The sequence below is a fragment of the Plecotus auritus genome (genome assembly GCF_963455305.1).
Source record: "Plecotus auritus genome assembly, chromosome: 5".
Taxonomy (NCBI): Eukaryota; Metazoa; Chordata; class Mammalia; order Chiroptera; family Vespertilionidae; genus Plecotus; species Plecotus auritus.
Window position 1 is genome coordinate 159,271,650 of NC_137776.1, and position 23,278 is coordinate 159,294,927.

General features: G+C 48.2%; 1 protein-coding gene and 1 pseudogene across 2 annotated transcripts in view; both read right to left on the bottom strand.

Annotated features, from left to right (window-relative positions):
* ANKS6 (ankyrin repeat and sterile alpha motif domain containing 6) overlaps positions 1-23,278 on the bottom strand; it is a 47,433-nt gene that overhangs the window by 15,208 nt on the left and 8,947 nt on the right. The window contains exons 3-12 of the mRNA XM_080668051.1: positions 21,202-21,246; positions 19,808-20,012; positions 19,022-19,128; positions 14,810-14,958; positions 13,137-13,335; positions 12,354-12,403; positions 9,168-9,371; positions 7,921-8,074; positions 5,879-6,048; positions 1,984-2,167 (exon numbers count right to left, since the gene is read on the bottom strand). Of these exons, the coding sequence (XP_080524177.1) occupies positions 1,984-2,167; positions 5,879-6,048; positions 7,921-8,074; positions 9,168-9,371; positions 12,354-12,403; positions 13,137-13,335; positions 14,810-14,958; positions 19,022-19,128; positions 19,808-20,012; positions 21,202-21,246 (1,467 nt within the window). The remainder of the gene's footprint in view (positions 1-1,983; positions 2,168-5,878; positions 6,049-7,920; positions 8,075-9,167; positions 9,372-12,353; positions 12,404-13,136; positions 13,336-14,809; positions 14,959-19,021; positions 19,129-19,807; positions 20,013-21,201; positions 21,247-23,278) is intronic.
* On the bottom strand, positions 16,446-18,929 carry LOC308249558 (heterochromatin protein 1-binding protein 3-like; annotated as a pseudogene). The gene is made up of 2 exons: positions 16,576-18,929; positions 16,446-16,459 (listed from the first exon to the last, which is right to left on the bottom strand). The product of its transcript is annotated as a heterochromatin protein 1-binding protein 3-like (transcript).

A 23,278-nucleotide genomic window follows, 5' to 3' on the forward strand; every position in this document is an offset into this window, starting at 1 on the left:
GCTTGCATGCAGCCCTTGATTGGGGCCACACATTTCCTACAAAAATATAAAGAATAACTGTTTCTCGATGGATTTCAGCATCTATTCTGTGACAATCTAATGCCCACAGGACAAGGGTCTCACTGCCTCAGGACCCACAAACCCCAGAAGGAAAAACTGAGCTTTCTAAGAAAGAGAAATTAACCCAAAAAGAATTCGCTGTCAAGTCCTCCTCTTTTTTCATTCCAACTAGGGCTCTGCAAACCTTTTAAATAATGAATAAAAGGGAAAAAGAGTGGGCGTGGACAATGCATACACATGTCCACTGTCTCAACTGTTCTGGAAAAAGGTGAGGTACAAATACCTAATTGAATCATTAGGGGTTTCAACTCCTGGAAGCCTCTGAGGTGAGAGAATTCATGAGTGGGGAACTTAAAGACTCCACCTAAGAAAACACAGGAGGAATGGGCTTGCTAGTGAAATCTGAAGCTTTTATAAATGACCGCACTAGATATCACAAAACAATAAAGAGGATGCCAACAGCAGCATGCATTTATCAACTCAGGACAGACTAGAGCCTATGCAGCTGATTTTGACTTATCACTTGCTGGGCAGAACTTGCTCAGCACGACCTCCCAGCAGCTGCAGTGAGGGACCTGCAAATGCATTGGTGAGGCCCATATGCACACTGAGATTTTCCACCCCTCTGATTTATACTCCTTGATTTGCACCTGCCTGGGCCCCCATCTTTCATGGGAGCTCTGCTCCCTCCTTCCCCATCCCCACTTCCAGGGCAGTTTTAATAGATGACCTTCTTCTCTTCATCTCCCTTTATCTTTCCTGGGGCCTCACTGCTGGGCCTCCTCGCCTGTCCTGCCATCCACTCCTTCTTTCCCTCATCACCCCCACGGGAGAGGCTTCAATTCATGCGTGCAGGTCCAAAGTCCTGGTTACAGTGGACGTCTAACAGCTTTTGCTTGCCCAGCATCCATCCTCCTCCTCTTTCTGGAAACAGCACTTCAATTTTCCTGTGAGGAGCCACTTCTCTCTCACTTCCAATCCATACCATGTAGGCAGTGCAGACTCCAACCCTGGCTCCAAAGGCAGACACAAGACCTGGGCCTGGCCAATCACCACATTCACCCCCATGGACCCAGAGATAGTCAAGGATGACACAGGTTGTGATAAATATAGCCACAGCAGACCAATGACCTTTACGCTTGGGATTTCGTTGGATCTACTGAGAAGTCAGCACTCTTTCTGCTGGGGTTGCTAAGTTAGTATGAAGAGGAAATAAACCTAAAGCTGCTTGGGGACAACCTTGTCACCACTCAGAGAGAGCCTACCTGAGATATGGAGAGAAATACTCCCAAAGCACCTGGATCCAGACATGCCTGAAGCACACCCTAGCCAGGGGTGGGCAAACTTTTTGACTCGAGGGCCACAATGGGTTCTTAAACTGGACCGGAGGGCCGGAACAAAAGCATGGATGGAGTGTTTGTGTGAACTAATATAAATTCAAAGTAAAGGAGCGGAGGGGAGAGCAAGAGAACCGGATAGAACAGCCGGATCGGGCCCGCGGGCCGTAGTTTGCCCACGGCTGCCCTAGACACATCCATTATATGAACCAACAAATGATGAGGTTTTGTTTTTGTTTTTGCTTAAAGCAATTTAGTGGAGATTCCATCACTTGCAACTGAAAGAATTCTGATTTATACAAGGTTTAGGGAATGGTCCCTAACTGCTGTTGGAGAAACATTTCTACTGGCGTGTGTTTGTGTATATAAACAAAACTTACTACATTCAAAAACTAGGAGGTAGCTTACCATACCATAAGCACAGTGAAGACAAAAATACAAGGAGAATCAGGGAAGGGAAGGGGCCAGTGTAGTTTGTTTATTTGTAACAAATAAGCCTGACCTAGGATGACTATAGCAATGAAAGGCACCTGCCAGGTCACCATGGTGAAGAAAAGGGTGGGGTTCAGGACCTCAGGGGACTCACCCTCATCGGTGATGGTGCCGCTGCTAGAGCCCCCGCTGCTCTTGGACTGCCGGTGGGACGAAGAGGAGGACACCGAGGACTCGGCCGCATGGCCTTTGGGCGAAGGGGAGGGTGTAAGGGTGGGGGAGGTACTTTTGGAGGTAGTGGAAGTTCCAGACGGAGGCCTTTTGCTCATCTCCAGTTTCTGCACAAAAGATTAAGACAAATACATAGCTATCACCTGGAAGGTGAAATGATTAAAACAGACATACAACAGAGAACATTCAACAGGATATCTAACCAGGACTATGAAATCTATTTTAAAAACACATGAAAGCAAACACAGTATTATTACTAGAACAGTTACAGGAGAATCCTCCCCTGGAGCTGAGCGGTGGGATGGAAAAAGCGGCCCATGAAGTCGAAATTCAGGGACTAGTCCTGCCTCTACTAGCATCAGGTCCTTGGCCAAGTCCCCTACCTCTCAGTTAACCCACTTCTAAGATGAAAGTGTGGCTTATATACACACGAAACCCCTTTCTGCTCTTGATGGTCGATCATCTAAACCAGTTGCTTCCAACCTTTCACCAAAGGACACATTACCCCCCCCCCAGCCCCGTGTGTGTGTGTGTGTGTGTGTGTGTGTGTGTGTGTGTGTGTGTGTGTATGTGTCTACCATTTAGTTTTAAAAACACTTTTTTATTTGGAAATATTCTGATTTACAGAATTCCAAAAACAGAGAGTTCTGTGTATCCCTCAGCCAGCTTCCCCTGATGTTAACATCTTACATAACCATAGTACAATTATCGAAATGAAGAAATTAACACTGGGACACAGTGTTAGCTAAACTACAGACTTTACTCAGATATCATTTCACCGCTTGTTCCACTAATGCCCTCATTCTCATCCAGGATCTGGTCCAGGTTCCCACGTTGCATAGACTTGTCATGTCTTAATCCCCTCCAATCTGTGACAGACAGCTCTTCAGTTTTGCCTTATCTTTCATGACCATGACACTTTTGAAGAGTCCTGGTCAGGTATTTGTAGACTGTCTCTCAAATTGGGTTTCTCTTATGTTTTCTCATAATTAGATTTGCTTATGCGTTTTTGGGTCAATGACCACAGATGTGATGTGTCATTCTTAGCATGTCATACCAGGAGGCACAAAGTCTCAGTATCTTATTACTGATGATGTTAACCTTCATTACTTAGTTAAGATGGTATCTGTCGAGTTTTCCCATTGTGAAGTTACTACTTTTCCCTTCATAATAAAGAAATATTTGGGGGAAGATATTTTGAGCTAAGTATCTTGTTTTTCCCTAAAAGTCCTTTATTAGTGTATGTCTATAAAACAGATCTACCCCAGCCAACAGCAAAGAAACATGATACTCTGGACCTGTGGGCAGCATTATGGGGGAGGGGGCAGGTAAATATAAGCTTTAAGGTGCTCTGAAATATCTGAATTATTCTCTATGTCCTCAATATAGGAGACTGATTACATTAATGGCCCCATGTCCACTCCTCCCTGGATCAATACCTTTTGTTACATAACTCTCTCTGTTCTCCTGCCCTGGGTGTGCTGATTTGCTTAAACAACTTGATTGTTTTTCAACTCATGGCTTCAGGAGACATGTCCCAGCTTGTAGACACACATGGTCCAGTTGTCCTGGTTAACCCAGCCAATAGCCAGACATGCAATTGATCCCCCAGACCAGAAGAACTGCCTCGTGAAGTCTAGACTACGCTGCTGACCTGCAGATTCATGAGCTAACGAAATGCTTTTTGTTTTAAACCACCCAACTCTATGGTGGGAGCCGAAAGCTGACATACCCAGTGGACCTTTAGGCGTTCAGAGGTCTGGGAAGTGTAGGAAAATGCTCTGAACCCCCCATTCTGTGGCTCCTAAGGCTCACTTCATGCTGATTCACAAACAAGCTAGAAGCCATGCCTTGTGAACATTCCACTATTACAGTAGAGCTTGTTTTAAGCGAAGTACAAAAACCAGATTCAGGAGGATCATATTTTGAATACTAATTTCTAATGCTTCCTGAGGGAGTCTTTGAAAAGCCCTTTTTGTCTCCATTTTGCTGCTGGAGCCATTGACAGAAAGCCACTCCTGGTGTCCTTTGATTTAGGGCAGTGGTTTCTGAGAGCTCTGAGCTGGGATGGCTTCAACACTGGGGGAAAAACAGATTCCCCAGACCCTGTCTTGAGAGTTTCATTCAATTATGCTGGGTGGAGCCCAGAAACCTGAAGGTTACAGCATATCATTATGTTAAGACTATCAGGTGATCATTGAACTGGATCCTTTCCCCAGTTTATTATTTCCCGAATGCATCTTTTGACACAATTTCCATTCATTAGAATATGCATGTATATAGATTATAGATGATAGATGCATTCATGTGAGACAATAGTTAATATAATTTATAATTTATATGTCTATCTATTTCCAACACCAATTAAAGGAAGGAAATAATATCCAACACATCTAATAAGGTCATCAAAATAGAAGCAGGAAATTTTAGGCAACAGAGGACAGCTATATCAGAGCCCAGACCAGCAAATTTACTTTAATGAGTAGTTCTGAGTTTCCTAGCAGCAAAGGCAAAAAGAGTAATACAATTATTATATAATTCATACTATTTGTGGAAAGAAAATGTATCCAAGTATCAGTAGAGACATTTTTCCAAGAGCCAAATTCTAAAAGGAATTTAATTACATAGGTCTTATTACCCAATAAAATTTCAATATAATGGAAAATATGCTAATGCATAGGGAGAGAAACTTTTTCTGGAGCTATATTGTAAAAGGAGCCTAATTATGTAGGTCCAATTGCAAAAGGGACTTTGAATAACAACTGTGTAATGAACAGTGGCTGGGCAGGAAATAAAGACTATTTCCCATTAATCCATTAAAACATCAATCTCTGGAGGCACTTCTGGACAAACGTCCAAGGATGAGACTCTCAGGTAATCTAACTTTAAGCTTAAGATCTAAAAAATATGATAAAGGATGGGGTTATGCCTGGATTTGGGGTCCTCTCAGAGGAGGAAATGGGCATCACTGCACCATTCCAGAGAAGCATTAGGGTCTCTCGCCCACTGCAAACTCCACAGATGCAAACAATGCAGTGATGGCTCTTGGGCTGCATCATTGGAGGAATGGTGTCAAAGCAGGCAGGTGAGGCCCTGGCTCTCAACCTTCCTTCAGCCCCTCCCCTCTGCATACTCTGGCTTCTGGAGTGCTGCGATGCTGTCCCCTCACCCTGAAACAGTCTTACACCTGATCCTTCCATCTGGCTCCTCATCCTTCTGCTCCCCATTTAGATGTCACTGACGCCCTGAAACTAGGAGGGCATCCTCCCTTCCCCACAACAGCCCTTACCACACTGAGGTGAGACTGCATGTGTCACAGTGACACCCTGACAGTGGTCACAAAACCCCAAATCACTGCGGGATCCTCACTGCTAGCAGTGCCAGGCACAGAGCAGAAGCTCCAAATGAATGAATAAGGTAGTGCTAAAAATGTCAACACAGCTGACACACAGGCTCACCAGGGGCCAGGCCTCACCCTAAATGCTAAAGTGTGGAGCTGGGATTTGAACCCTGGCAGTCTGCTCCTGAACCCACACTCTGAACCCTTTTGCTCTAATCAATGAACAAACATGTGCAATATGAGGCTAGATGAGGCATTTGCTGAGGCCCTGGAGATCAGGCGGGAGATGACCATGTGTGCAGGGGACCCAGGGCACAGGGCATGATCTCAGCAACTACCCACACAGTCCAGCCCTTCTCAGAAAACCCAGGAGCAGCTACTGGAAGGGGCCTGTCTTGAGTCCCATCATCCAGCATGTGGGCCATGTTAGGACAGAACCTATGAGGGTAGCAGGAGGCGACAAAAGCAGAACAAGCACCTTGCCACCGGGACTGCCACCACTTCCAGGGGAGACCAGTTGTTCAGAAGGGCTGGACCCAGGTGCTGGCCCAATAGGACTTGACCGATGGCTGGGCTTCTGCTCAGATAGTCCGGCTGCTTTTTTTCTCTGGGCAGCAATCTGGGACAGGACACTGTCTATGCTGCCACCTGCGGAAAGAGGAATGGGAATGACTGTCACGGTGCAATGGACTCCCTATGCTGACCTGAAGGAGCCAGAACCACATCTCCCAGAATCCCTCCCCATGTGATTCTGGATCAGGGCTGACCACGAGAGGACTCCGAATGAGAACCAGAGGTGGCCAGGATGCAGTGGCCACTGTGCGATGAAAGCATCATGGTAAGAGGTAGTGAAGGATGCAGTGCTGGCAAAATCAACTTGTCCTCACTTTTCCCCGCACCATAGCCAGCTCAGCCAGCCTCCAGCAGGCACAGATGGCTGCCCACCCTGCCCTGAATTCCCACTGCAGCCCTGTGCAGAGCCTTCCACCTGTCCTGCCTCACCAGGGCTCCTCCCTCCACCTCTGTCTCCCCCTTTCAGACCTTCACATCCCAGCTCCTCCCACAGTTGTGTCAATAACTTCCTCATTCCTAACACCGGGATGTCATCTTCCCTGCTTGAACCCTGACTACCACATTCCCTATCCCAGTTACCCCAAATCTACTGGCAACCTTGAGTTATTATGAAAGAAAAAAGGAAACTGATAATACGCAGGGCTCGGAAAGATGCCAGAGGGAGGACACTGATAATTAACATTTACAGGGCATTTACCGGGCTCTGCGGTAAATATTGTACACGTATAAAAAGGCAAAAATGTACCAAAGGCCTTGAAAACAGGCAAACTCATTGACCCCTGATTTGAGGGAACTTATTATGTTAAGCGAATCACTGAGTATGCAAATATGGAGATAGGAAGGCATTACTTAATGTGGTTATTATCTACAAGAGCAAAAATCTAGAACAGCCTCAGTGTTCAAGATGAGGGAACTGGCTGTATAAAAGTGTGATACCTCATATGAATGGACTGCTCTTTGGCTATTAAAAAGATGCTGTAGATACAGGTGTACGGACATTAAAAGGCGTTCACAATCTGGTGATGTGTGCAAAGAGGAAAAGTTTGCTGAGCACTCTATTCTCTGAAGTCAGCCTGCCTGGGTTCAGGTCCTGGCTCTGCCGCTTCACAGCTGAGTGACCTTGCCGAGTTATTTAGCTTTCCTGAGCCCCAGTTCTCTCATCTGTAAAATGGAGAATGTATCCTTGCAGGCTGTTGGGGGACTGAAGGAGATAATTCATTTCAAGGGTTTGATAGTATGCCTGGTACATACTCAGTGCTCTATAAATTATTCCACTTTCATAAATATAATATGCGTAAAAGTACTTTGCAAAGACATATACCAAAATGTTAACGATAATGTCCAGTGGGTGAGATTATACCTGTTATTATTATCATCACCATCATCATCATTACTATTACCTTTTGGTTTATCTGGTCTTAAAGCTTTTCTACAAGACACATGCATTCCTTGTAATGGCATAAAGCAGGGGTGTCTTTCCTGCAAAGCTGGCTTTGGTTAATCCTGCATGTCCTTAGAGAGGACAAGAAAGTATGCTGTAAGGTCAAAAGAACTGTGGGGCACTCGGGTTTGAGTCCTAATTATCACCGACTTGCTGCATGTCCCTGGGCAAATCTCTTGTCCACTCTGAGCTTCAGTTTCCTCATCTGTTCAAGAAAAGACAGCTCTCTAAGGTTTTATCTTTAAGAATTTTAAACACCATGAAACACCATACCTTTCTCCTAATTTCTTGTAAAATTTTCCAAGAAAATAAAGTACTATAGACTTTATTTCCTCTTTCTCCACTCCAGCCCCCAAGAAAAAACAGAATTGTGAAGTCACTGAAAAAATCCCTTGGACACATCAAGAAGATGAGGTGCATGCAATTGTTTCTGGAACTGTATGCAGAGTGGGCACAGCCCCAAGGGATCTTCCCATCTCCCCAAGTGGCCCTGCCCGGGTACCCACCTGAGCGGTTATGCAGCTCCCCGCCGTGCCTACTCATGCCCCCTACCCCACTGGAGCCACCTGAGGAATGAGGTGAGTGGTTGAAGTTTCCAGAATTGGCAGGAGAGGCTGGGCTTCTGGAGAGAGATGGAAATTTAACCGGCCTGACAGGAGTCTGCAAGTACAAGGTAGGTGTTACGGTTAGGGTTTGCTGTTCCTTCCTCTGGACACTGGGAATCTCAGCGGGGAGGAGCCTGGAGTTCAGCTGGACTTCCAGAGCCAATGCCTGCATCCACCCTGCACATCCTTGCTGACCGGTGCTCAGCCTGCTAGGAGTCCCCTAAGGATGGGAACTCACTTGTAGCTGCTGACAACCTGGCCATTAGCTCAGGTTGAGCCCCCGTGACATCAATTCCCACAGGTCACTCTGCTTTCAGGATCACTCAACTCCTCCCACTTTGTGGACCAAATGTAAGCCCGCCCTGCCCATCTCCAGGGCAGGTTCTTGATTTCTCTGTAGAGATTTGATATTACAATGGCCCAGGGAAGCAGCAGCAAGCACAGGGTTCAGCCCCATTTTATATCAGAGATGGAGGCCCTGACCTTCTCCAGTCACTGAGCACAGAACAGCAGGGCAGGTCCAAAATCCTCGTCTTTGGTTTGCCACAGGGTAGACCATCTACACATGGAGATAACCTCCCACCTCAAGAGGGATACCTCAGTGTGTTAGAGACACTGAGGACCACAAAGATGGAAACCACTGTGGTCCAGAGGATGGAATCACGCTCCTTCTGGGTGCAAGAAAACACCAGTATCGCACACAGTTGCCTCCTAGTGTTTGCTCTTGGTCATGGACCTGAACAACGTAGTGTAGAACTTGATTAAAAGCCAAGAATCTGATTTTTGGTCTCAGGCCTATGCAAATTACTTCCCCTCTCTGGGTCCCAGGGTCCTCACCTACTGAAGGGAAGGTTGAATTAGCTCAGGTCTTCAAACTGTGTTCCTTGGAGCCCCAGGGTTCCAGAGAGAGGACAGAGAAGAGGGGTTCCTGCTTTCATTCTCTTCACTCTGACACTGTAATCTATTTACATATGAAGTCCCTTACAGAAGTTCGTTAGGTAAATGGTGTCACTGACTTAAGAAAATAAAATAAAAAAGCTTTATTTAATCCTATGGATTAGTGGGTCTGATGACCTTGTGCCTACAACACATCACTATTTTAGTGAGCGGTGAGTGACACATCAAAGTGTGTCAGCTGGGCGACTTACAGTGTCTGTGCTCCCATTGCCCATGGGGTGGCCCCTGCTGGCTCTCTGGGGCAGCACAGTCTTCATGGGGTCTACCTTCCCGTTGTGACATGTCCTGGACCGGTCCGAGCTCCATAGCTCAAAGCTGGAAGGGGGCAAGAAAGGGGGGATGACTGCCTTCAGCTTGTCACTCGGGAGTCTGGTGAAGGGGGCTCCATTTCGAAGCTGAAAAAGACAGGCTGTGGGTTAGACAAAGGCCCCGGAGGGCTCCCAGCTCTGAGAGAAAGACTCCAGGTTTCTTCTGCTTCTCCGAAGGGCACCATCTACCCCTCCACCCAAGCCAGAAACCCACATGGTGTCCTCAGCTCTCCTCCCAGCAACTGAGCAATACCCACGTCTGCTCTGCTCCAGCTCCTGGCTTCTCCTGGAACCATCCCCAGCAGCATGATTAGAACAGGAAGAGGACAGAGAGCCGAGGTGAAGCCAAGTGATGTTGGGTGTGCTGTGGGGCAGGCAGGGGAGCTGGCAGAGAACAGGGGAGGAACTCCTTGCTGCAGGCAGAGAGGGCATCTTAGAGGAGGGGCACCTGAGCTGAGCCTGAAGGCCAATGCAAGCTGACCCAGGGAGGACAGGAAAAAGGACACTGCAGATGGAGGGAACAGAAAGGCCTGGGGAGAAGCAGGCCACATGCAGAACTGCAAGGAGACTTGTGTGATCACAGCTGGGGCTTTAGGATGGAGGGGAGAGAGGAGGGGACTGGCAGGCACGGGCTAGCTCTCTGTGAGCCCAGCAAACACTCCCTTCCTCATCCCACCACACCCATCCTACTCTCCAGCCACACCTCCCACGGCTGGCATTTTTAACTGTAACTGAATTTAAAATTTTGAAAATGTGATTGGGGTCAGTATAAAATCTACACAATGACTGGTGGACTGTCAAGGAAAAGCAGTCACAGTCCACACTAACTTTAATTAAGAAAAGACTGAACTTTGTGCCAGATGGTGCTTTGCAGGGAAGGGCATCCCACAGCTAAACCTGCCTCCAAGCTGGGCATCTCCGCAAGGATGGCTGCAAATGCCCACTCAGCAGGGCTCCCCAGCCAGCTTCCATCTGCCAAGGGGCAGGTGGGCATACTGCTGCCCTCCACAGGGCACGAGGAGGTGGGAGAGGAGAGGTCCAAGGCAGAAGGGGCACCCTGGGTTCCCACCATGGCTGTACTGGGCTTTTCAGAATCTGTGAACGAGTGCTGTTCCCTCTGGACCTCAGCAATTCCATCCAGCAAATGGGGGTTGCACTGGAAAATGACCTAGGACACTCGCAGCTACAAACCCACCACAGCGGGACATTTTCACTCCTTCAGCTGAGAGTCTAAATTGTTGCACTATTTCTGGAAAGCAATGACATTGACATTCATACCCTTTCATCCAGGAATTCCATTTCTAGATATTTATCCTGAGGAAATCATCAGGCTAGTGGGGGAAACTGAGACATAGGATATTCACCAGCACTTTAAAACAACAACAAAAAACTAGAAACCCCAGAGTCCAAAGGTCAGGCTTCATGGTGACTCAGGCACATTCCCATGATGGAATGTTATGTCATGCAGCTGTTAGATGCAATGGGGACAGAGAGTGTTCAGTGACATAGAAAAAATGAAAAACTGTTAACAAATCAAGCTCAGGACAATATGGGGATGATAACAGTGCCTACTCTGCACGGCTGTTGGAGAGGTTAAAGGAGTGAATGTCTGTAAAGTGATATAAATAGCAGCTGGTACAAGTGCTGTGTTAAGTATCTGCTAATATATATATATCATGGTATCATATTCATAGGTGCTAAAAATGTTAGAAAAAATGCTTAAGTAATATATACCACAAAATGCCAGTTATGATTATATGTGTAATCATGGGTGATTTTATTTTTCTTCTTTATATTTTACAGCATCTTCCCAAATGTCAGTAACAGCCTTTCTGTCATCATACTGAAAGTTAGTATTGCTCTTTAATATTATCAAATGTCAGGTAGTACAAGCTCCCACAGTCAGTGTGCAGAGACACCAATTTATACGTATTGCATGGTGGACAGGAGCAGGCAGATTCAGGTCAAGGCTCATCGCTGCTGGGCAGGTCCTGAGGCAGCTTGGGACTGCTAAGGCAGCTCCTGCGCTCCCTTCTCCTCTCCAACACTGCCCTCTCCTGGCCAGCCTCCGGATTAGGGTCTCAATTATATGGACTTCAGTCCCACCCCTACCAGGGGGCTCTCATTTCAGAGTGGAGGAACATGAAGCCCAGAGAGGTGCAGTAGCACGTCTAAGGTCACACAGCAGATAACGAGCTCATCGTGAACTAGGCACTATGCTAAGATCTTCCTGTGGAAGATCTTATTTTAAAACCACAACCATGAGAGATAGCATCCCTAAGTCAGAGCCTGCGAGCTAGCTGTTCCCCATCCTCCTTAGTAGACACCCCTGATATTTAGTTGGGCACACAACCACCTGGAACAAAGACTTCATTTCCCAACCTCCTATGCAGTGTGATGTGGCCATGTGACTAAATCCTGGCCAATTTGCGGTAAACAGAAGTGATATGTGAGTTTCCAGGAAAATTCTCGAAAGACACCTGCTATGTGCTCATGGCCATCTCTTCTTTTCTGCTGGCAGGAAGGCCCAGAGCCACCTTGACTAAGAAACCATCCCTAGGAGACCAACAGGTAGAGGAACTGAGGTCCCGAACTCCACAGAACAATGTGCCAGTCCTGAACTTCACTTACATGAGAGAAATAAGCTGCTACCTTATTTATGCCACTGTTATTTGGGGAGTTTCTATTACTTACAGATGAACTTAACCTTGATACAACCCTAGATGAGGAAACTGAGGCCTCGCTCAGGCTGGAAAATCCTCTATGAGTCCTTTCTCCTGGGCTCTCCATACCAAATGTCCAATGTCACCCATCAACTCCTACCCTTCAATGCCCTGTCCTCAGGGCTTACATCTGCCCTCTAAGCACCAGCACAGCCTTGCCCACGGTTTCGGGCTGGCATCTGTTCCGACTCCTCGGTGCCAGAGCTGTACCCATTGCAACACATTGTGATGGCAATCCCAGCTGTGACCACCACAAAAACGACAAATGCCCACATCCCTCCTTATAAGTCAATCAACTAATGACTGGTAGAGGCCCGGAATGCTTTTAGAAAAGCCCCGCACTCACCATGGTTGTCAATAACACATCTTCCTTTTCTCCTCTCGTGCTCCCAGGACCTGAGAGACAAATGGAAGTTTCCTGAAATGACCCCTCCCCCGCCCCCGCCATGAGTTTGTGGCATGAGGATGAGTGATCAGGTTGGCCTTCATCCTGGTCAACCAACTCTCCTGGGAGATTAAATATTTAATAATAATTGGTATTCAATATCTGAATAAAAGGAAAGCATTAAAAATGTATCTCAGAGCATGTTTTCAGCTTTTCCATAAACCACTACCGTGCTGGGTCAGATAGTGGTGCACCCAGCTCGATAGTCTGTCTCAGACAGCGGTGCCAAAGGAGCTAGCCTAGGTGTGGGGCGTTTGTTAGAAGAGATCTGATCTAAACAGTTTCCCCGTCAGTGCAGAAGCTCCTTTAGCACCCTCGCAAAGTCATCCAACTGTTGAATACCTCCGTGTGGGGGAGCTCATTACCCCTCCGCCCCCAGGTAACTCGTTCTGTTTCAAAACACTTTCAGTGCCAGAGACACATCACATTTGATGGGTGGGAAAGCCACCTCTCAATGACTTCAGGTCCTTCCCAGGGCTGTTGCCACTAGCTCCCCTGATCCTACCACGCTGACAGCACCTGTGTCCCTGCCTACGTCTCTTCTTTGCCAGAGCAGCCACTCTGCTGCACCGTCACATTCCAATATCATCTCCCTTTGATATCAGCCTAGAAGGTAGGACATAGGGCAGAGGATTTGGGTCTAACCATTCTGGAAATTCTACCACACCTGCAGCTTTTTCTTACCATTGCCTTTCATTGTGGGGGCCACGTCGGGGAGCCCAGAGCAGCTTGTCTTGTCCTGGGGGGGTGCCCGCATTGTGGTGTCCAGTGCTGGCTCTGGCTCATCACAGAAAGGCAATGGCTGGTTGCTGGACAGCCCACGGGGCAGAGTCTGCATCAATTTGAGCTTCCGAAACCGATTGGACATTCGGTTCCACCAGGACTGCCAAGGGGATGCAGAGCAGAAGTCATGCAAAGGAACACCTAGCCCAGGGACAGTGACTACTTCACACTTGCTTCCCCTCCCCTCTCCTGGGCCCATGGCAGGCATTACCAATGGACCACAGATAGCACCCTTTCCCAATAAACCCTGATTTTGTAAATGCTTCCTGACCCTGCCCTTAGGAACCATTTCCAATAGCTGGAGGTGGCAGTGAACCCTAATTGCCACCCTTCATCTAATAAATCTCTTCACTGCATAAATTGAGACATGGAGACCCAGGCAGGGGTGTTCCTTGCTCAGTCTTATAGCGAGTCAAGAACAGAGAGATGGACAAAGAGGCAACACCAAACACCTTAATATCACTGCATAAGCTCTTCCCCATCCCAGTGACAGACAATGTGAGAGGTGTTAGGGTGTCCATACCAAGGCCTGGCCATGTGTCTCTGTAGCTGATGCCTCCCCACCTAGAAAGAAGACAGCTGCAGTCAAAGGTAACTGGCACAGCCCAAAGGAAGGCTGTGAGGGCCTGGCCTGCGGAGATGGCAGTGCGGTCAGAGGGATCCATGCAAGCAGCACTGTGAGGAAGAATCCGGGCCTTGAGCCACCACAGGAAAGGAATGCCAAGTCTTCAGATCTGAGGAGGCACTAGAACCTCAGACAGGATGGGGGCGGTGGGGAGATAAGTTTGATTTCAAATAAGTAGAGCAGATGGGGAGGATGAAAAACTCAAAGAAAAAATACCAGGCTTGCAGTTAGAAATAAGCAACTGGAGCGTGGTTTTGGTGTTTCTAGAAAGAAGCTGATGGGGGCCTGTGGACCACTGGGAGATCCCAGAATGGCACAACCAAAAAATGTTCTACACACTAAAGCAGATGGCCTGGGTGGGAGCAGAGGTGTTCACTTTGGCTAGCTCAGGATTACATCATGCAGAAGTTTAAAAAGTTCCCTACATTTATAAATTGAGTTTCCACATCAAAATCTGGATTTCTAGTTTCTTCTGGGGAAAAAAAGCAGGGGAAGATCTGGTAACATGGACCCATATTCTTGCAAAACAGCCTCTGATGTCACTAGGTGGTTATGATCACCCCAGTTTTCCCCAGTCCCCACCATTCCCTACTGTCATCCCCATCTTACTTCCCACCCTTGCAAGCCCACCCCATCCCCAAGCCTAAACTAGCCCTAGGTCCATGGTCGGTAAACTGCGGCTCGCGAGCCACATGCGGCTCTTTGGCCCCTTGAGTGTGGCTCTTCCACAAAATACCACGGCCTGGACGAGTCTATTTTGAAGAAGTGGCGTTAGAAGAAGTTTAAAAAATTTGGCTCTCAAAAGAAATTTCAATCGTTGTACTGTTGATATTTGGCTCTGTTGACTAATGAGTTTGCCGACCACTGCCCTATGTTAACAGGAAGTGGCAGGCATCCCCCACTCTTCCATCTGACTCTCAGAAGCCTTTTAAGACAAGAAAAGGCAAACCTTAAGCCCGCCTTTGTCATCGGGCAGCACTGGGACGCTCCAGGGCTGTCGGACCTTCGAGTAGGGCAGGGGTGGCGGGTGGCTGGGCCGGCCTTTGTCTTTATTCACCTGCATGCAGACAGATGCCAGCAGTCGAACAAGTTCCGTGTCTATGGGCACAAAAGGCAGCGTTTTACCTGCAAATATGTCTGTTGGGCTATGGGGACTGGGCCTAAAACAACCCCTGTCAGTCTTAGAATTCAGCCCTGCAGCTCCAGAGTCTTTATTATTCTATGATCAAGGTCCCCCCACAAAAAATGGCAAAAAGGCTAGCAGCACTGAACCCATTTAACCAGAAAGAAAAAACAGAAGCTCTCTTCCCGCAGGAAGGCAGAGTGTGTTGTTTAAAACGTACGGGTTCTGTAGCCAGATGGCAGAGGTTCAAAGTCTGCCTCAGTCCCTCTCTGGAGACCAAGAGAGGGGGCTGGTAACAGAGGTACCTCTCTGCAGGTAAATTAAGGACCCTCTCTGTGCCTGTGTAAAAGAGGCGACTGTAGTGCCCGCACATAAAGGTATCTGGAGGATTCGAGGGAATTCCTGACATACAGTAAGTACATAAGAAAAGTCAAGTATTATTAGTTATTATTAATTCAACTAGGTTATAGAAAAAGCAAGAAACAAGAAGAAATTACTGAAAACTATTAACAGTGCTTTTCTCTTGATGCCTGTTTATTTTCTTCTCTCCAAGTATCTATATATATAAAAGCCTAAGCGACCGAACAACCGAATGACCGGTCGACTGGTTGCTATGACGTGCACTGACCACCAGAGGGTAGATGCTCAACGCAGGAGCTGCCCCCTGGTGGTCAGTGCTCCCCCACAGCCAACCTCCTGCGGTTGGCTGGCCTCCCCCCACCCCAATCGGCTCTGATTGGGGGAGTCAGCCAGCTGGCCAACCTCCCACAGTCCCTCCCCTGGCTGACTGGCCCCCGCATCGGCCTTGATTGGGGGGGCCCACCAGCCAACCTCCCGTGGTCCCTCCCCCTGGGCCATGCCCCCCCATCAGCCCAAATTGCCAGCCAGGCTGAGGGACCCCACCCATGCACGAATTTGTGCACCGAGCCTCTAGTTCAATAATAAGCATGTGTTTCTTGGAAAATTTCAGGCAGAAAACTTCATTAAAAAACCCACTAGGGGAAAAAACCCCACTAGCAATAGATTATTTTATAGGGAAAGAGAGAGGGGAAATGGGCGGGGAGCGAGGGAGACGAGACACAGTGAGAGACCAAGTTTGTCAGAAAAGCCTGGGCCATCCAGCCTAGGGTCGCAGAGAGACTCATTCTGAACGACAGGAGTGAGCTCACTGGACTTGGGCAGAGGGCCCACCTCTCCCACTGGGTCAAGTAATTTCCCCTGGTTTCGGTCATCTCCCTCCACAAGACGGTGTGAAGCTCTGCTTCCCTCACACCCCAGGAGGATGAAATGGAACCAAGCAGTTGTGTGATGTGTGGGGAGGGGCGGGAGGGTGGCAATGCTGCTGATGAGAAAGGACACTCTGGCCTGCCACCCCGTAGATAGGAGCGGCAGCAGGAGTAACCCCACTTGGGACTGCGGAGGTAAAAGTCCTCTCCCCACGGCCAGCAGGTTGGGATCTGGCTCAGGGCTTAAAGCCTGGGGGTCGGGAGAGCCTCTCAGCCTCTCCCTCTCTGGCAAAACTCCAGGATTATAAACAGAGACCCTGCCTCTTCTTTTTTTAGAAAATAAGATTTTAAATTTCATCACAATACCCTTTTTGTCTATAAAATTTACTTTTTTTGCTTTGAAAGATTTCTTCATGGTGGATTTGCCCTTGCCAGGCAACTTCACTTCCTTTCACACACTAGCCACAGGCTTCTTTGCAGAGCCACCACTGGGTTTCTTGATGACTGAGGGTAAGGGTCTGGCTTTCTTGGCAGGAGTTTTGACCTTAGGAGGGGCTTTCTTGGGCAGGGGCCTGGCTTCCCATCGCTGGGCAGCAGGGACTTTAGGCACAGGCTTAGACCCTCTGCTTCACGGGTGCAGCCTTTCCTGATGACTTGGCTGGGGTTTTCTTATGCAACCTCTTAGGTGGAGGAGGCTCTTCATCCTCAGAGTCTTCTTCTGATGAGTCATCTTCATCCTCATCCTCATCTTAAGACTCATCTGACTCTTTCTTTGGAAATAGAACTCCTGGGCTGGGATAACAGGGAAAACAGAGTTGGAAGGTGCCACTGAATCCTTTAGAGAGATCTGTTCCATCCACCCATTCTTTTCGCATTTCTGCAGGGTTTTCTTCAGCAAATGCATTTGATAGTTAGAACTGGTCCCTGGGTGGTTCTCCAGGACATACTTCTTCAGAGCAGTGGTGGAACAGGTCTTTGGCTCATTCATGGTAGCAATGGCAGACAAGACTACATATTCCATCAGGCTTCCACCAAGCAGGGGTTTCTCCCCTGATTTCTTCAGCTGGAATGTTCCAGAAGCACCTTTACCAGTTATTTGTTCTAAATGGCTCTTTCTACTGCTCTCTGCAGAGCATTCTTCAACAGCTGAGGCCTGATATCCACTCTAAGTTTAGGATAATACTAAGACACACATTTTCTGATGAGACTGTAGGAAGCTTCTTTAGGTTCACAAAGGCGAGTAAAGGCCAGTGGGAGGATATCCTCCAATTTTACTTGTGGTTCTGGGTCCACTGCAGAGCTCCTGTTCTTTCTGTTTCTGGATTTTTTAGGGGTTTTTCTTGATTTCTGGACCACAACAAAACTCCCAGAAGCACCTTTCCCTTTTACCTGTTTGATGACACCTCTATTTAATTCTCTTTTCAGTGCTTGTTTAAGGAGGTAGCCCCTTCTCTCCAACCCCAGAGAAGGGTACCTATGGATGATATATTTTCGAATAGCAACAACTGATGCACCACTCTTCTGGAAGCATGCCTTAATGGCCTCAGTCAGGATCGCATCCATCTTGGGACGTGGGGAGGAGGCCAGTGGTGTTTGTTTCTGGGCCCTTGAGAGCTGACTGGCAGAAAGGGTAGCCCAAGAAGGTATTGGTTTTTTCACTTTCTTCTCCTTTTCTTTAGACTGATCTTTCTCTTCATTTTTGGTTTCCTCAGAGGACTTGTTTTCTTCCTTCTCTGCACTCTCAGGTTCCCCCTTTGGCTGCTCTGTCTCACTAGATGTAGCAGGTGGAGTTTCCTTCTCTTGTTCTTCTACAGTGGAGACAGATTTCTCTGAACTTATGTCTGGTTCTGGCTTTCCTTCTTCCCCTTCAGCAGGCTTGCTTTTGGGAGGAGTTTCCCGGGTAGAATTCACAGTTTGTCGAATTGGCATGGCGCTATCTTCTACCTTCTCATCTAACTTGTCCGCGTGGATCAGCTGAGCTCCTACTATAAGTGGGAGTGCCTTAGGATGGACGAGTTCACCTTGAGACATATCAGTCGCCATTTAAAATAATTTCTAGGCCCCAGTACAGGTTACACTCTGAAGCCGCTATGTTAACCACAAGGATTTTTTCCTAATGGTTTCAGTGTGGTGAAAAGTCAACCTCTGTGCTTTCCCCTTCCTGGTGCCCGCGTCCCGCACGGCCTCTCAGTGCCCCTCTCGGTGCCACTCGTCGCCTCCGCCGCTGCTGTCCTCCAGGCCCAGCCGCCGAGCTCTACTGCCTCTTGGGCTGGCTCATTAGAAGCCGCAGGTCACAGAGGAGGGCCCGTCACACTTGGGGAGGGGCTAAGGGGAGGGCACAGTGCCAGCTGGAGACCAAGAGAGGTGGGCTGGTAATACAGGTACCTCCAGTATGGCACCCTTGACCGGGCAGCCTCCACCTACACAATTTAACTGAGGGGACATTGCTCCACCTCTAATTCTGCTGTCAGAGGGCCTTTTTGATTCCTCCCGAGTCCCTCAGAATTTATGGCTATAAATCAGATACCATTCTAGGATTTGTGTGGACTGCCAGGCAGACACATGCCTTGCTGGCCTTCCCTCCTTGAGATTCCCAGAGGCTGGTGCTAGGAGAGGCCTCAGGGACTGCCTGGTCCCAGCCCAGCCCTTGCTGGGAAGGGGGTGACTTGCTGAAAGCCATGTGGTGAGCTCTTGGGGCTTGAGAGTGGCTTCCCCTTTGAATAAGTAAGTGCTTAAAACACAGGTGATTATCTGGATTCCCAGCCTGAAAAAGGCAATGCAGGTTGAGAACCCTTTTCCTGAAACAACCCACCAGGATCACTCAGCAGCATCACTAGGTCAAAGGCCGTGTACCCGTTTTTTGCTCGAAGAGTGACATCAGCTCCTTGGTTTAGCAGATATTTAACAATTTCCTTATTCCTGCGGAGGAAAGAAAGAGCCAGAGTTAGACCCACGGAAAACAAAAGCATGGCTTTGCTCCTGAGCAACAAGACGTGATATTAACTACAGCGCCCCGTCGCTGAGTGTGTAAGAAGAGCGTGGAGAGCTGCAAATAGTCTCACATGCCTCGTCCCCTACCCCGTGGGCAGGTCAGACACGAACGTGAAGGAAATCAAAGCCCAAGTGCTCCTTCCATTGACAAAATGAACACCGAGGGTTCTGCCCCAAAACCATTTGGCCACCAAGACTACACAAGGCCCCACTCCCCCGACCCAGTGAGGACCCCCACACATGGAAGTCTCCCAGAGGCCAAGGTGCTGAGGTGGAAGTTGAAACTCATCAAGTAAGAAAACAAACCAATCACCCTGTTCAACTGAACTCAACCTACAGAAACTTACTCCTAAAAAGTTTCTGCTGCCTGGTTTGCATGGCCACTGGTGACGTTCTGTGACAAAGTCATGGGAGATCTGGACACAGAAGGGCAGGAACGCAGGAAAGAATGAGCCTGCACTTCTTTAACCTTTTGTGCATGCCCCATCAACTTCACAGCCGTGGGGTTTATCTGTAGGTCTCAGGACCAGAAAGCCCCATCAGGAACCCTCTCCCAGCCTGAGCATCCTAGCAGCCTTGCCGCTGAGAAAGTGGGGCTGGCACTGACCCGTGGTAGGTGGCCTGCATGAGGGCCGTCCAGCCATGCACGCTGTCCTGCTTGTCAACTTCGGCATGCCTCTCCACCAGCAGCTGCACCAGAGACAGCTGCCCCATGACGGCTGCCAGCATCAGGGGGGTTGCCCCGTCCCCATTGACCAGGTTCACGTGGTTGGGGTCTTCATCAGCAATCTCTTTGACCAACTGGAAGTTTCCTACAAAGAGAAGCAATCATCCATGGGCCTGGCACCGCAGGCTTATGTATCCAGTGGGTTCATTTAACAAACACTTGCTGCACCTGTTTCTGCACTGGGCTACTGGGCACCACAGGGGCTCCAAAGATGAGTCGGAGGTAGCCCCCCCGCTCAAATCCTTCAGTCTATAAAGGACAGAGACCACCATACAAACAGGTTTCCTAAAAGAGATAAATGTTGGTATCTTAAGAGGACAGATGAAGGAAACAGAGAAAGGGCAATGACTATGCAGGTGAGTTCACGTCTGGCCAGGGGTTGAGGATCAGGGAGGGCTTCCTGGAGGTGGGGTCTATATCAGAAGAGGAAATTTTAGGCTAAATAGTCCTACATCACAAAAATACTGATGCAGGCAGGTGGGCAGCCTGGCATTTCAGAGGTAGGGAAAAGCCAGGACCTAACCACAGGGTTTGTCTGGAGAGGTGGAAGAGCCTGGGAGGGCAGGCTGGAATCTACTGGTAAAGCCCCATAATAACTACCAGCCTCTAGAGTCTGAACCTTCCTGGGTGAAACTAGAGTCGAGAATCAACAAAACGCCTATTTCTTTCTCAAATGCCCTAGGTCAGTGGTCGGCAAACCGCGGCTCGCGAGCTACATGCGGCTCTTTGGCCCCTTGAGTGTGGCTCTTCCACAAAATATCACGGCCTGGGTGAGTCTATTTTGAAGAAGTGGCATTAGAAGAAGTTTAAGTTTAAAAAATTTGGCTCTCAAAAGAAATTTCAATCGTTGTACTGTTGATATTTGGCTCTGTTGACTAATGAGTTTGCCGACCACTGCCCTAGGTCAGTGGTTGGCAAACCGCGGCTCGCAAGCCACATGCGGCTCTTTGGCCCGTTGAGTGTGGCTCTTCCACAAAATACCACGTGCGGGCGCGCACTTACAGTGTGACTGAAACTTCGTGGCCCATGTGCAGAAGTCGGTTTTCGGCCTGGGCGAGTCTATTTTGAAGAAGTGGCATTAGAGGACATTTAAGTTTAAAAAATTTGGCTCTCAAAAGAAATTTCAATCGTTGTACTGTTAATATTTGGCTTTGTTGACTAATGAGTTTGCCGACCACTGCCCTAGGTGACCTTGAATAGGACTACAGATATTACGTCGGGAGAGTGTGGCACTGAATCCTTAAATATCCCAAAAGATTTTCTAAAGTGCTTACCCATTTTCAATGCATGGAAAATATCAGGTCGCCTTTTCTCCTCATCTAGGTAAACAAAGATTTTTAAAGTTAAGGTTTAACATAACAGAAAAGTCACAAGCATGTTACCACACAGCCTAACTTTTAAAATCATACACTTTTCAAAAGCAATCGAATTGGAGACCTAAGCAGCAGACGAATCCAGCAGCCCTCCTGGAAGGGTTAGCATCAGTGTTGGGAAATGCTTCAGAGACAGGTCTTGGGAGGCCATTTGGCTAAAATGACATGAGTGAGCAGCGGACTATTTCCTGATCCCACAACACACAAAGTTTTAGGCATTCCAATCTTTGGGATGTCCTGTCTTAGGTATGACGGAAAAGCACAGTCTTAGAAGAATCTGAATTCCTATGAAAATTTTTAAAAGCAAGAATGATTCTTTGCTCCTAAAAACAAAATGGACAACTATGGATAAGCCCAAAGCCGAGGACCCTGAGATGCTAAGCAGCTAAGCCCAGGAGACGGTCATGGATATGGCCTCCAGAAGAGCCATTGTTAATTTTTGCTTTCCTTCCCAAATAAGCAACAATCTGAGTCACCCCCGCCCCTGACCTGTAGACACAGCTCCCTGCGGGCGATTTCCCACCTGATGTGTTCATGCTTGGCTAGTGTAGAACACCCACTCCTCCCACTCCTGACCCCCAAAGCTGGGCCTTGCTGGACCCACCCAGTGCCAGCCCCTCCTTCATCTGCTCATCCATCACCTTCCTCCAAGCTTGACTAGTGGGGATCCTGCTCCTGTAGGAAAGCAGACATCGTCATGGCCAGTCCTCTCTCGGGTGGTAAACGCAGGACTTCCTGCCGCCTTTGACTAGCTCCAGGGAAGGAGCCACTGCAGGAGGAAGCCTGAGGCTCTGGGCTGCCCCTCTGGTCCAGATCAGCCCCCAGGGCAGCTGGGAGGAAGCTGCAGCACAACCCAGGGAGCACTGAGTCCAGAGTCAGCATATCAAAATGAGTGCATTCCTAGAACCATCTGTCTCCTCGTCGCTAAAATGGGGATTACATGTTCATGTGCGGGCCACATGGTGGTTGCAGGGACCAATAACACAGAGGGGAATGCTTCAGAAATGGTTAGGTCCTACTCAAAGTGCAATTTTTGTGATCTTTACTAGTGACCAGCGTCCACCCCAGCAAGGACTACTACTTAACTGCAGGGTTGTGAAAGGAAGTATAGACGTGGAACCAAGTGTCTGATTTTGCCTGTAAAATACTATTATGAAATGAATCTGCATTTTCGTTTTAATAAATACGATGTGTTCCTTTAAGTGTTTCAAAGTCTAATTTGCTGTGGGCTGGTACCCTCTCATGCCAAGACCCTTTGACAGAAAAGAGCGTGTCACCTGGCCTTAATGTTGGTTGCTAAGCAACCGTCCGCTACAAATGAATCACTGACAGTCTACCCCAGGAGGTTGGGGCAGCTGTGCCCCTGATGTCAAGTGACCCTGGACTGGTCCCTTCCTCACTCCAGGATCCAGTTTTTTGCATCAATATTAGAGCAGCTCTGGGGACCCTGTCCTAGCCCAAGAAACAACCACAGTGAGGGTAGACAGGGCATCACAATGACAGTTATTGCCTCCAAGATAGCCTGCTACTGCTAATTTGAGAAGAGAGACCTAGGGGTCCCTAAGTCCCTGGTGGGGTGAATTTCCTGGCATCTCACAAAAAGAGCTAGTGGCCATTATTATTTCTTTAATAGCCTACCATTATTAATAATGCAGCCTTGGTCCTTGCTGTTGTCCTACCTGAAGACTCTCCTGACAGCCCGCATGGCATATTCCCTCAGCTCCTGAGTCAGTTTAAGTCTCACCTCCTCAAGGCCAGGACTGCATCACCCCCACTGTACCACTCCAAACCCTCTGCCTTGCCCCCCTGACACTTACCATCTACCGTGCTGTGCAACTTATTTTATTTAATTAATGTGCTATTCTATTTCCTGTTTATTGCCAAGGTTCTCAGTGGCAGGGACAGATCTGCTCATTGACATATCCCACGTACTGAGAGCAGTGCCTGGTACATTGTAGGCACTCATACTAACTAAACG